Source organism: Pagrus major, chromosome 9 (assembly GCF_040436345.1).
Source record: "Pagrus major chromosome 9, Pma_NU_1.0".
NCBI lineage: Eukaryota > Metazoa > Chordata > Actinopteri > Spariformes > Sparidae > Pagrus > Pagrus major.
Genome location: NC_133223.1, coordinates 32,716,940 through 32,731,811, shown reverse-complemented (window position 1 = coordinate 32,731,811; position 14,872 = coordinate 32,716,940). Strand labels below are relative to the sequence as shown.

General features: G+C 45.5%; 1 protein-coding gene across 1 annotated transcript in view; it reads left to right on the top strand.

Annotated features, from left to right (window-relative positions):
* efnb2a (ephrin-B2a) overlaps nt 1–13,779 on the top strand; it is a 29,788-nt gene extending 16,009 nt beyond the window's left edge. Inside the window, exons 4-6 of the mRNA XM_073474361.1 lie at nt 5,324–5,416; nt 7,048–7,158; nt 9,520–13,779. Of these exons, the coding sequence (XP_073330462.1) occupies nt 5,324–5,416; nt 7,048–7,158; nt 9,520–9,926 (611 nt within the window). The 3' untranslated portion in view covers nt 9,927–13,779. The remainder of the gene's footprint in view (nt 1–5,323; nt 5,417–7,047; nt 7,159–9,519) is intronic.
* Nucleotides 13,780–14,872: the final 1,093 nt, after the last annotated feature.

Genomic DNA, 14,872 nt, shown 5'->3' with positions numbered 1-14,872 from the left:
AGGAGGAGGAGGAGGGTGGAGAGAGGCTAAAGAGGAATGAGGGCACAGAGAGAGAGAGAGATGAGCTAAAGAGGGCAGAAGAAGGACACGACTGAATTTACAGTCGCAGCAGACGAGCACGAGGAAATTTCATCAAGACTTTAATCACCTTTCTGCTTCAGTCACAACAGAAAACAGTCCCGTTATCTTCTGCTCCTGTGATTGTCGTGTGGCGCTAACGTGGAAAACTCCTCGTTTAATGTGATATGAATTTAAAATGTGCTTTCAGGTGTTTGATTGAACCATCAGCTCCTTATAAAGCCCCACAGATCAGGGATTTCTGGAGGCTAAAACCAATTTTAGGGCATAAAAACAACCTGGTAATGATTTTGCAGAATATGCAGCATTTGTATTTTTTTGCAATAATCCTACATAAACTCGATAAAGTCATAGAGTTTATTGTCCAAAATGATAGAAACAGAAAACACCACTGGGAATACAACAACTATAAATCAGCCCAAACACTGATTTCTGCATTATGTTCTGTAAAAACTAAAGAAAAACAAGGTTTCTGCAAAATATTGTTGAAATCTCGTCGTGCTCTCGCTCTTTACTCACTCTTACATGTCCAGGTTCATATTGATGGATTGTCGGTGGCCTCATTATTATCACATTAAAATGAAAACGCCTGTCAGGATTAGTAATAATAGTGAATGCAGCTGTGTGTCTGCGTGGGAAATTGTAAAAGCAGTGGATTTTCTGCACCTCCTCTCAGTCAAACTGAGCGTTTTTGCACCAAAAATGATAATTAAAGCACTTATCACTGCGGCTATAATTAAGTGTTAATCATGAAACTTTAATTTAAGTGGATTTAATTAATGGGTTTTTTGATGAGGAGTGGGTACGTGGTGGTGACCCGGCCTTGATTCTGAGGGGTCACCCGAAAACGCAAAGGCGCCACCTGTCACGGGCGATTAGGGCGGCCGGTGCTGACGGGTATTAACCAGCCTGTAACCTCTCCGCTGCGCTGATGGCTTCACGCTCCACAGCAACCAGACGGACGGCAATTACGCTCAGCGTTTCGCTCATAGCTGCTTTTGTCTTCTTCTTCTACTGTCTTTTCTGGGACACATCCATCCGTTCAGTCCCTCATTTCTCTCTGTATAGTTTCTGTCCCGTCCTATGTGTCTTCCTGAGATGCCTCTTCGGTCGCTGCCATGCTCTGTTCCACTATTTATGAGCGGCCCTTCATTGTGTTTCATTGTGTATTAATTATACCCGCAGATTTTTTTTGGCAAACGTAACGAAGCAGCTTTCAAAGAGGAGTTTTTAGAGCTTAACAAGACTTTTCATGCTCGACCACAGACACTTCACTTCTGTGACCCTGACAAGTCATTTGTACAAATGATCAAATCTTAAATGTGGGATTAATCAGAAGTGAAACATCTCACAGCTCACGAGAAGCTTCATCGAAACTACAAGAACACATGCTAATCTAAACCTAGCGCTGCGTGTTAGCACAGGCATCTGAACTCTTGCAGGTTTTTCTTGCTGGTTGCAGGAGAAAACAGCAAATGAAGTTATAAGAGCTCATCAGAAGTTTTAACAAATCGCAAGATGCTATTAACACTGCTTGAAATTCTTGAATTAGCTCTACGTGCTAGCACAGGTATCTCGGCTGATATTGGACTTTTTCTTGCTATTTGTTGGATAAATTAGGAGAAAGCAGGAAATTAAAAAATACAAATTACAAGAATGCTACCGTTAACACTGCCTGAATGATACCTTAGCTCAATGACCACATGCTAATCTAAAACTAGCTCTACATGCTAGCACAGATATTTGTACTTCTTGATCTTTTCTTGCTATTTGCTGGTTGCAGGAAGAAAACAGGATAAGAGATACGAGTTCATCAGAAGTTTAAACAAATTGCAAGATGCTATTATCAGCTAACACCACACGAATGTTACGTTATCTACACTAGGACATCTTAAACCAGCTCTGCGTGTTAGCACAGGCATCCTGAGTATTGCAGGTTTTTTACATTAGGAGAAGAAGCAGGAAGCGGAGATAAGAGCTCAGTGTTTATCTGGATTGCAGCTCACAATTGACTGTCTCGTTAAACACAGGGTGATTTTCCACTCGCCTGATTTGATAAACAGGAGAAAATTAAGTTAAGGAGGTTAAATTGAGTTAAGGAGGGTAAATTAAGTTAGAGGGTGGGGGGCTGGGGGTGACTTGTGGTGTGTTTACGAGGCGGGGTGGGGGGGTGTAGCGGGTTGGAGCGGCGCATGCTCGTTGCGTGCTAGTGCTAATTTTTACAGGTGGCTGTGAAACACACACAGACACTCAGAGTGAGGACACGTCTTTGATACGCCATTTGTTCGAGCGTACATGTGACGTGTGCGTAGTGGAAGGTGTGTGTGTGTGTGTGTGTGTGTGTGTGTGTGTGTGCTGGGACATTTTTAACGGGCCCACTCAAGCTGTCACTTTGGTCTCGAGCGGTACTTTGTCACAGCCGGTGAGTGATTTTTCCTGATGGCCTTTTTTCCCCTGTTGCTGAGCCTGTTTTTGCATTACGAGGCCCGGCCCGTTTGTGTCCCAGCCCTCCATCCTCAAACCACCAGCGAGAAAATAAGACTGTAATTCACCGTCGAGATAGAGCGAATGAATGTTGAAGGAAAAATCAGACGTAGCTTTTCTTTTTTTCGTGTCCTTTTCCCTTCTTGTCTCTCTCTGCAGAAGGTCACACACAAACTGAAGCAGCGGGTTAATCTTCCTCTCTAGTTTTTTCTCCTTTTCCTTCTCCATCCTCTCCTTCCTGTCTTATCTGTGTGCTGTAATGCCAAGCAGTAGTTGGTGACTAAATCCATTTGTGAGGGTCTTGTAGGAACCAGGTCTATCCCACCCCCCCCCCCCTCAGCATTAAGGATTAGCTGGTTAACTTTAGCCAGCTAGTCTGTCAGCCCGTCCGGCCTGGGCCTCGTCTGGCCGGGGCCGAGCGGGGCCAAGTCATTCAGCCAGCCTCAGCCGATTCAACAATCACATTCTGTTTAAATCCAAGTCAGGCTTGCCTGGACTGCAGCCTTGGCATAGTGAGCGTGTGTGTTTTACTCCCGCATTTAAAGGGGAAGAAGAAGAATTTAAAGTTTAAAATACCTCCAGATTAAAAAGGATCTTTTTATATTTTCCGATTTCTTTTTAAATGTCGAGGAAATGTTGCAGCCAAGTTTTTTTTTTGATAAAGGAGCTGTTTGTTGGAGGCTTGACAACGAGGATGCTTCTGTTTTTTTTTTGGATGGGTGTCGATGTGTTAAATGATTTAATAGGGCGACGGGAAGAAGGAGGGGAAGAGGGAGGAAGGAGGGCGAAGTATGTGGCAGATGAGACCTAAATAAACCTTCGGTACGGATCAGCGCCCTTCACACCCGGTGAACTCTGACCCCGCGGGGCCACGAGCGTTTCCAACACGAACGCACCTCGACGTGCACAAACTCACCATCATGGTGCCAATTACTCGCCGAAGTAAACATTGTTAAGACCGTTAATGAAATCCTGCACGATCGTACGATTCATGTGTGTTAACAGGTTTATGAACACACACACACACACACACACACACACACACTTGGGTGCAGGAGCACAAGCCTTTAAGGAGCTTTGTCTGTAATGTGCTTTTCGGTCCTCGCTGGAAAGCCATAGGTCAGCTCGAGGAGGAGACAGGGGGCGAGAGAGAGGGAGAGAGAGAGAGGGAGAGGAGGCGAAATGGAGGGAGGGAGTCCTTGTTAACATGCTCTTTGTGTCCGCTCCCATCACCGTCTTATTGAAGCAAGGGGATTCGGATCAAAATGATTGGTAGCTGGGAGGGCGGAAAAGGAAGAGGGGGGAGAAAAAAAAAAGGAAAAAGGGGACTGTGAGGAGGAGGAGGAGGAGGAGGAGGAGGAGAAAGTGGCAGACTATGCAGGGCTTAATTTTTCAAAGCTATTTCAATCTGAATCTGGCTGAAGCACCTGCCTTTCAATTCCCTCGCAGTTGATGGAAAAAGCTTGTGCTGCAGCGGGGAGGAGGTGGCGAGGTGGCGGGGAGGGGCGGCGAGCGAGCGAGCGAGCGAGGGGGTGAAGGGGTTTAAGGAAGAAGAGAGGAGGAAACTGAGGATGATGAGGGGGGGAGAGAGGAGGAGAGGAAGCAGAGGGGAGGAGGAGGGGGGAGGCAGTCGTAGTGAATGCGGGCCACTGCGCGCTGGCGGGAAGCCAAGCCGCTAAGCCCTGGCAGCTCGTTAGCCTCTGTGTTACTGACCTGATAGACCACAAGCCCGACTACCCCCACACACCTCCTCCTCCTCCCCCCTCCTGCCCCGTCCCACTCATGATCCACGCTAGCTGCAGTTCTGGCCCGCGGCCTCCAGGGGCAGCGGAGGAGAGAGGCGGAGCAGCGGCTAATGGGCTTGAAAGCATCCAGCTGATTGAGCTGTGTGTGTGTGTGTGTGTGTGTGTGTGTGGGCCACATCTGTACACATTTCTTCCTGTCACAGTGCAGTTTCTGCTCACAGGGCCCGTTTTGTTCACATGTGGGACGCCGCCCCTCCAGAACATCTGCTGCTGTCCCTTGAACACGGCGTTCGGCGGCTTCACTCCTGTTGTCTCCTGTGTTCAGATGTTGTTTTCAGATCCTTTAAGCTCTTTTCATCTTCGGGGGCCGTTGAGGTTTTTTATCACCTCCCACCGTTAATTTCACTGCCTCTCCTGGAGAAGTGCCCTGTTTTCATCCCCTCCTGTTGACACCCCTGATTCCTCCTTTTCTTTTTCATGTTGTCAGCAAGTTTGGCTTTTAGATCTGAAGCCTTTTTTTTTTTTAAGGCTTTTAAAAATCCAAAAGTGTGTTTCTTTAATAACTGGCTACCACTCTCTGGAGTGTCGTTAGCGCTTAATGCACGATAAGCCAGCCATTTTTTTTCCCCCCGCGGCGTTGCCAAGATGGCCGCTGTCATCGCAGCCATCGTTGCTTCGCTCTCTCTGTCTGTCCTCGCCTCCCTTAACTGCCTCCTTCATGAGGCCCATCAGCACAGTTAGAGATATTACAGTCACAATTACTCAAGCTAATTGACTTTGGGGATGTGAAATATTCCGGAGCGACGGAGGTGATGAACGGGTGAATTGTGATTTTATTAAAGGGGGGGATGACTCACATCCTTCCCTCAGCAGAAAAAGGCTTTCAGCGCCGCTGTTGTCTTTGGGAACTGGCTGTTATTCGGATCTGCTCGAGGCGAATATGACAACGCAATTTCCAGCTGATCCTAACCTTGTTCCTCTCTCTCTCTCTCTCTCTCTGTCTCTCTCTCTTGTAGCTACATCTAATGGCACCATGGAGGGCATCGACAACCAGGAGGGGGGAGTGTGCAAGACCAAGTCCATGAAGATAATCATGAAAGTGGGACAAAGTGAGTATTGTATTATTGAATTACGGCCGCGAGCGCCTGCAGGCACGAGCGGGCGGCCACGATGCAGCGCCGCTACATTCTGTAAAACTGTTGTGAGAGTCTGAAAATGTCCTAATAAGGTCATAGGAGGCTGCGCGGCACACAGCTCCATCGTCTCCATGACACCTGGGGCTGCGAGGGGGCAGGAGATGTAATCTAGCGGAAGCCCTAATGCGCAGCAACACACACAGACACACACACAGACACACACACGAACACACGATTGTGTATGCTTGCACGCACACAAGCATTGGAAGCATCTGCTGCTACACACTCTCTCATTTAGAGGCTTTCTACACATGCGAGGTGGAGAAGGTGCACACGAACACACAATGCTCAGGAGTCATAACACTCTGACACACACACACACACACAGCAGACAGACCTGCTCTTAATTACAGCAATAATTATTCATAAATCAGTTGCCCGGCTGCCACCCAGAGTGGTAATTTCCCGGGGTTGACCCTCTCGTCAGCGGCGGCTTCAGAGCTATAGAGAATCGCTGAAGGTCGGGGGAATTTAATCGAAGCCGCTGCACTCTGAAGAAGAAAAAGGAAACAGGTGCTGGAGATTGTTTCCGCCGCTTAATAGTTACTGAAAATCAGCTCGAGTTGCTTACAAATCAGTGGATTTATTCAGTAAAGTGGAGTTTAGGTGCGGCTGAGGGTGACGGTGCACGTTTCAACCTGAGCGAGCGATTATAACAACAGATGCTCAGTGAATTACTTCAGCGTTTAGTGTGACGGCTGTGAAACAACAGAGACCGACAGACAGTTTAGCTGCATTTAGACCCAAATGGACTCATAACAGAAGCAGAAACTGTCTTCAGCTGCTTCTCACAGTGAAATCAGGAACATGAGACACATTTTGATTTAGTGTGGATCTAGTTGCAGAAGTGAAGGACAGTTTGGATGCATGAATCTGCTGAGTGCTGAAGGATTTCCTCTAAGACACTTGTTTTTGTGGTGTTTGAGGAAACATGCAGGAAATGTTGTTTTTTTTTTAAAGATTGTTTGAAAGAATCGATGACATCAGAAGGAGACACTACATTTTTCATGCACTGAGAGATTTTTGGGCTGTTTTGCTTCCTTAACACGTCCAAAAGTCCAAAATACATATTGAGATGTTTTAGTTTAGGTCAGATTTACGTTCTGGACATTTAATCATTAAGTTGTCTCCACTTCAGCAGCACTAACATCTTTATTCTGGAGGTTTTTGTAGAGAGTTTTGTTCATTTGTCATTCACAGCCTGATTTAGAGACATTTATTACTAAAAACATGGCGAAAATATATATTTTGATAGCTGTTGACAGTATTTTTAAATTATGGAGTGATAAAAAGAGATAATCGAAAATATTCCTTCTGTTAAAAACCTTTTAATGTTGAATTTTGAACGTGGCCTCATCCGATGTTTAGACTCCTGTTGTGCATTTTTAACTGGATGATGCTTCTTTTGCATGCAACAAAATACATCTATTAGTTAAAAGTTGTGTTTACCTCGAGTGTAGAAGAAGTTCTGGAGATAAACACCTGACTGGCTTGAATAAAAATCTCAACTTAACTTAATTCCTCTGCATCTGCTTTCCTTCCAGATCCCTCTGACCCTATTTCACCCAAAGACAACCCCACCAGAGTTCCCTACTCCCCCAAGCACTCAGACGGTAAGGACGCCTTCAACCACAACGATGTCCTGGAGAAACCAGGTGAGTTCACCTGTGTGCAGCTTTAAATCCTGAGAAAGTGGTAATAGAGGGGAGGATTTATGGAAACAATTTGGTGTTTTTGGGCCCCGTGATTGTTCAAGCAGCTAAGAGTAGATAGCGCTAAGTGTGTGTGTGTGTGTGGTTACAAGGTGTGTGTGTTTGAAAGTGAAGGAAAGAAAAGGTCAGCGATTCATCAGCCAGTAATTGAATGTTGCCCATAAAACTGATAGGCATCTCCGGCCTCTCAAGGACTTATAAGGTATCTCCACGCTGGCCGCGGTCCAGCCCGAACCCGCCGCTTAAGTGACATTTTCAGGAAAATGATCTGATCGCTGTCTGCCTCTCAGTACAGACACACACTTGTTTCTGCGCCGAATCACAACTCAGACAGCCGAGCGGCGGCTACGTGCAGACCGCTCTTATCTCTCTGCTATTATATTGCAGTTAAAAATCTCCCAAGAAGAAAAAATCAGTCCGGCAATTTCCGCAGCGAGCTTGTGCTCAGATAAAAGAAACAGGAAGGGCCCCGAGAACAAAAAAAAAACAAGCTGACCTATATTAACAGTCCACCGGTCCCTCGCTCTGTGGCCCGGTTCAGCGAGGGCGTGGCCTCACCTGACACTTTCTGTTTTCACTCCTAAATCCTCCCATCCCGCCCCGTTAAATCCACGCTGGCACCGCTCTCTGCCGACATCAGCATCTTGCTCTCTCTCCACTTTTTTTTTTTATGTTTCATCCCTCCATCCCGGCCCGCTAGCAGGAGCATATGGGCGTCAGAGTGCTATGGGCAGAGCGTCTGAGGCAGCATAATCCCCTTGTAAAACAACAGAAGGGTCCTTGCTTTGGGCTGCCTGCCATCCCATATCCACTCCCCCCTACCACCGCAAAAAGCACTTTTAGGCCCTCAGGGGAGCAGCAGCAGCAGCAGCAGACAGGGAGACACAGTAATCCCGCCTGCTCAGGGACCCGATCCGGTACCGCCGAGAAACAACAGCAACGCACCGGCCCCTCGTGTGTGTTGGACCTGAACCAGGATGTCCATCGCTGGGAGACAGAGCACAGCTTGGCTTTCATAATTGATGTCTCATGATGACATCAAATATTTCTTTTATAATATCTTCCCTCCGGGGCTGTTAGTGAGAAAATGAAGTTACTTTTTATGTCTTTCTAAATGCAATTTATCTAAGTGCCGTCCGCCTGTATCTTCCCCGAGCCATTGTATCTCCTATCGGGCTGCGCCGTGCCCTAGTTTCAAGGTTGCAGTCTTCACCGGCTGAATTTGAATAGCCACCGATCGAATGTGACCTTTATACAAAAGGCTTCTATAGGCAGCTGCTGCTGCTGCTGGTCCGTCGGCTGCACCTTCACTGTGACACGATGAAAAGACTGTGAGGAACCAAAGACTGAGGCAGAGAAAGACACACAGCTCATAACGTTGCCGTCTTTCCTTTATCATGTTTCAGCTGAGGTGATTTTTTTGGATCTGAGACCCCCGACAGCGTCCTGAAGCTCTCACAATTACATTTCTGTAACTTTCCAAACCCGCCCACTTCCCACAGCGACTGGTCCAGATGTGATCCTCTCCCTCAAGCTTAATTTTATTCTTACGATATAATGAACTGCAACACCACGAACGCCTTCGAGGAAAGAGGGTCTGAGCGTTTTTTAGAAGAGGCGGTTGCATGGCTGAAGATACAAACTGGTCTGTTTTGAGCATCAGAGCTGCAGCAAAGAATTGATTCATTGATCAGTTTTGGGCTTTTAAATAGATCACCAACTATTTTGAGTATTTTTTTAGGAAAAGAAAGTCAAAATCATCTGATTCCAGCTTCTTAAATGTAATTTCGATGACAGTAAACTGAATATTACATTTGAAGACGTCGTCTTTGGCTTTGAGACCAAACAATTATTCAGTTAATGGAGGAAACAGATGAACTGACGATGAAAATCTTTAGTTGCAGCCCGACTGAGCAAAACCTCCACTTTGAAACTCAGACTGTATTTATTTTAAGATGATAGAAGAGACAAGTTTTCACATGTATCACTAGAATGGCGCTCAGTAGAGCGCATACCTCCGTCAACGCCCAACAGTCCTGTTTTTTTGTTTTCTGTTAACATCCATTTTTCCCTGAGTCATTTACAAAAGTGGCAAAAAACAGAAATGTTGCAATGTTGAAGAAAGTGAGGATCCTGGATCCGTCTGTCCGCTGAAATCTGTTCAGTGTTTTGTGTATTTCTGCTGACGAACCAACAAACAAACAAACAAACAAACAATAACCTTCACCAAGGATGTTTTAGATGCAAACAAAAAAAATCTTGTTTTTGTCTTCTGCTCACGTCTGCTCTCCGTCTGTCTTTCAGGTTTATCACCCAGAGAAAGCAACGAGAACGACAACGGCGGCAAGTCCTCCAGCGTCATCGGCTCCGAGGTGGCCATCTTCGTGGGCATCGCTTCGGGCAGCGTCATCTTCATCATCATCATCATCATGCTGGTCCTGCTGCTGCTCAAGTACAGGCGGCGGCACCGCAAGCACTCGCCGCAGCACGCCGCCACGCTGTCTCTAAGCACCTTGGCCACGCCCAAACGGAGCGGAGGCGGCGGGAACAATAACGGCTCAGAGCCCAGCGACATCATCATCCCGCTCAGGACTGCTGACAGCGTCTTCTGCCCGCACTACGAGAAGGTCAGCGGCGACTACGGCCACCCGGTCTACATAGTTCAGGAGATGCCGCCTCAGAGCCCGGCCAACATCTATTACAAAGTCTGAGGGGGAACTTTTACACGCAGGAGACGAACTGGACCACTCCCCGGGCAGAGCGGGTTTTTTGGCTTCGCCTGGCGCCGCTGGCATGCCCGCGAACACTCTCGCTCTTTCTCTCTCTGTCTCTCACTCTGTTGACTCCTCCTCCTCCTCCTCCTCTCCTCTGATGTTTTGTCACTATTTTTTTCTTTATTGAAGTTTTGCTGATACCTTGTCGCTCTGGTTTGGTCCCGGGTCGGCTGCGGACGGGTTTGGGTGGAGGGGCCGGAGAGAAAGGCTGCTGCTGCCACTGCTGCTGCTGCTCTCTGGGGCTCCGGGGGGGGAAACAGAGAGGACGATCTCTTCTTTCCCCCACGACGTCGCTCCCTGTTTTGTTTCGTGCACTGCAGCCCAACATTTTAACAGGAACTGAGTGTTTTGCGGGATCAGAAAGTTTAGACGGGTGCACAGTGTGTTTTTTTTCTTTTGTCACGGATCGGACGGACAGACGGATGTGAAGGTTTTCCTGGCACGACAGGAAGGGGAAGGAATCTTTTTGGCCTCACCTTAAGAGAGACTACTGCTCGAGAAATGAGAGGGAAAGAGACACAAAAAAAAAAAAGCGAGTGAGGAGGAGAGGTAAAGGGAGAATATGGGGCTGACCATGAACTCACAAAATGGCTGCCCTCTCCCTCGATGCTCACAGGCCGGAGAGACTCTGTGGATTTACCAGCCGGACGAGGAAACAGGAGAGCGATCTCTCACAGCGATCCTCTCCGGGACTTTCCTGACTGACTCACGGAGATCACCTCATTCACCCTGCCACCCACATCCTCACCATCACATGTACACACATTCACCCACGCGCACAGACACACTGTCTCCTCACCGGTCAATGTGAACTGTTTGGGTTCCAGCGTGGACCGCACCATTTTCTCTCCTCATTCTCAGATCTGTTTTTTTCAAATCTCTCAGATGTTACTTGAAGTTTTTTTGTCAACATTAACTGATCTTTGTTTTCATATCTGATGTAGTTCAAATGCAGACAGAGTTTTTTATTTCTTTTTTTTCCTTTTTAGTGACATGTCATATCCTGATGTGACGTTTAAAACACAAGTGACCCTACGGTGGCTCGGAGTGGCGAGAGCGTGAAAAGAAGGAGTGAGGATTGTTTCGTCTTTTTTGTTAAGTTTTCTTGCCCTCACTCTGGGGCCGGTGTCAGGTCTGCCCAGGTGGCTCCTGGGAAGAGTGGAGGACTTTCATATTCATAGAGCAGCACTTTTAACCCCAGTCTTTGGTACCTCCACTCTTCACAGCGGTCAGAGAGAGACACAGTGATAGCTAGAGATGGGAGAGCGGCTGTATCCCGTCAGAATTTAGTAACGAGGGCTCGCCTCAACTTCTCTAGAACCTGGGCTTTTCAAACAGGCAGGTGTCGGGGGGGCAATAAGAAATCCAGTTCGCCTTACTGCCGCTTTTTGCATCATGTGAAGAAGAGGCCCGAGATGTAGTTGAGGTTAGCATAGCTGGCTGCAGCTCTAGGTACTGTAATGTTTACCCCTAGGGGTCCAATGATGATTAAGGGTGCCCAGAGGGCCCAAAATCACCGCGACCGGTGCTCTCCTATTCTTGTTTTTTTTTTAAAAGAAGCACAGGGACATCTTACTTACATTGTCACTGTTTCTCAAATCTCCATTAGCATTTCCATATTGTGAGTTCTTCATTTACTTCTTTGGTTTTTGTTTTTTTTTGTTGGTTTTTTTTACGAAATAGATGTACATTTTAAAAAAAAAGGACATTACAAAGATGAAAAATAAAAAAAATAACATAAAAAGCAGAATTTATTTATGATAGACACATAGAGCACAGGTGTTGTCAGGCGGTATGGAGGAGGAGAAGACGAAGAAGAAGAAGTAACGTTAATATATTATGGTATAAGTGCACATTATGCAATCTAGGTTTTTGATTATTTGATATCTCTCGACCCGCTGAGTCCCGTACTTTCATGAGCTCTCGGTCCTGGGAAGGAGGACCCGGGGAGGGCAGCCTGGGCCCCCCTGGCCCCCCGATGGGGAAGGAGACTTATCTGACCCAAAATAGCTCACATTGGTGTACACAAGGGCAGAGTAGCTGTGTCTCCCACACTCACTCAGTGTAGCATCTCCCAAAGGATAATTCTCATGAACACCCAGTGCCCCTGATTGTCCTCATACACACCCTCCATGTTCCCTGTGCATGTGTGTACGTGTGTGTGTGTGTGTGTGCGTGCGCGTGTTGAGCAAGTCTATATTTCAGTGACTTTCACATTCATTAATATCTTTGGCTTGAGATCATAATCGTGACTTAAGCCGGCCGCCCCCCCCTCCCCCTCGAGCATGTGTCAGCCCATCACTAACATCAACGTCATTCGATCATAAAGAAACATCAAAATTTCACCGAAAAGCCAAGCCTTGTCTGATCTGAGGTTTGTGCCTCTAAGAGGCTACAAAATCTGCAAATATGCAATTCTTATTTATTTTTTTAATCAATTCTGAGAAAAAAAAAAACACCACCTATGGAAAGTGTTCTTAACCACTGAAAGATGTAACGACAAACAAATGACACAAAAACTAGCAAAAGTACGTCACACAAGCCTGCTGTTAGTTTTTTATTTCCTGCATTAGTTTTATTTGAACCTTTTTCTGTTCTAACTATGTGCCGTAGTACAAAAAGGTAAACTGTGAAAAACAAGAAACCATTAGAAAAGCATATATATCACACCTGAACAGGTATTTAAGAAAAAGAAATGAAAATAGACACACACACACACACACACACACACAACAAAGAAATGGCTGTTTAGTTTGCTGTCTGTCTGCGGCAGAATCTGACAATCTTATTTAGTTTCTTTGAATCTGACGTCCTTTTCTTAGCGGCCACTCGACTAACTCTCTCCCAACATTGACCCGGTTCGGCTCAGACCTGTGGTGAAAACGTCGTAGCGATGCTGTGAGAGTCTTAGCACACGGGCTAGGAGAAGCACCTCAGGCTACTGTAAAATGCCTTGCTCGTATGGTCAGCCCTTGGTCACTTGACTCAGTAATTTTGCACCGTACTTCTGTAGGTAAGAAACTGTAAATACATTAATGTTTGTATTGTATATGGATCCTGGGTTGTTACAATAGCCTTATTCACCTTTTTAGGAAAGTAAATGGAAAAAAAAAGTACAGAAAAAATGGAAATACACTTCAGTCAAACAGAGCATACTACTTTTTTGGTAAATAGCTTATGTAAATATTGACCAGAACCCAATAAAAACATTTTTTTATAAACTCTTAAAAAGTAAGATGTTTTGTATAAAATTTGAATTTTTTGCTATGTATTTTAGCTAGCGCTCGATGGAAAGCCCGTGTCCTCCCCACTCCCTCCCCTTTTGCACTGTTTCCATGGTAATTTGGTTTAAAAAAAAAAAAAAACATGAGAGAAGAGTTGCCAAACCGACTGCTGCATATTTGTGCCATAAGTGTGTACCATAAATATTTATTGAATTAGTTTCTTTTTTCTTTTTTTTTTGTTTTTGTTTTTTGTTTCTGTTTATGATTTTAATATCAGTCCAGTTTGTAAGTAACACAGTATTATATATTTGCATTGTTTGTTCGTCTACCCCTGGTTTTTTCTTTAGTCATGTCGTCATGGTTACCGGGTGGCTGTAGCCCTGTCCCCCCCCCCCCCCGTCCCCGTCCCGCCCTTCCTTGCAGTATGAGATGGCCAGGCTGTGAAAAAAATGGTTTTAACATTCAAAAATTTAAAACAAAAAGTTCAAAGTGAGGATAAATGACACACATTCCACCAGTCTGTTACAAACTGAAAATGTTTTTCAATAAAATGTTTTTCCTATGGACGCGCTGTCTGTCTGTGTTGCTTTGTCGCTCGGCTTTCAAGCCGCCTGAATAAATAATGTCTGTTTTTTTTATTTTTTATTGTTTCACACAAGTCGGCAGTGAACGAGAGACGATGTGACAGTTTCATTTACTCGCTTTAGATCTGATTTATCTCAGCGTGGAGATAAATTCCCGCTGACAGACTTCATACAATCCTCCGCTTTTCAGTCCCAATGTGGCCATTCATGATATTTTATATCATTTCAGAAAAAATAAATAATATTTGAAATCACATTTTATTCTCGTCAGAACTGAAATTAGAAACCGACAATCCAGATCTTTCATTTTCCCTGTTAAAGGAAATGTAACACATGGTTTTCAGATGCCGTACTGTTTATAATAATTGAACATCTCGTTCCAAAATGAAAAAGCATTGATGTTCTGCTGAAAAACAGCCTTCTGGTTTCAGTCTCTCCACCAGACTTTTGGAAGCAGCTGTAGGGATTTTGCTCCCATTCAGCCACAAGAGTCATCAGCGAGGTCCAACACGGATTTGGCTTCAGTTCATCCCAAAGGGCCCCTGAGACACCAGAGCGAAGGCGTGACTGCTGCATCGCTCGATGATAAACTTTTATTTTATAGCACTTTTCTCAACACGGTTACAAAAGAAAGAATCAACAGCAGATAGAAACAACACAAATGAAACTAAAACATCTGGATAAAACAAGGTTTAGTTAGAGTGAAACAATAAAACCCAAAAGTTATTGAAGAATTCATAAATGCTTCTTATAAAAGATGGGAGATTTAAAAGATGCTGATGATGTAGCCTGTCTGATTTAGCTCTGACTGCAAAGACCCGGTCTCTTTCAGTTAAAAGACTCTGGAACAACCAGGTGAGCACAATTTGTTTCTCGGCCAAAAAGCTGCACTTGAACACACCGTAAAGACAATAACCGCAACCGGCAAGCCTGTACGTTCTGCACCAGTGTGACAGGAAATGACTCTCAGTCAACGCTCAGGACTGCAGGTAGACAACCATGGTTATTCTGACAAAGAAGCCTCACACCACTCTTGCTGATATGGTGACTTCTAGTTGAGGAAATCAAAGAGGCG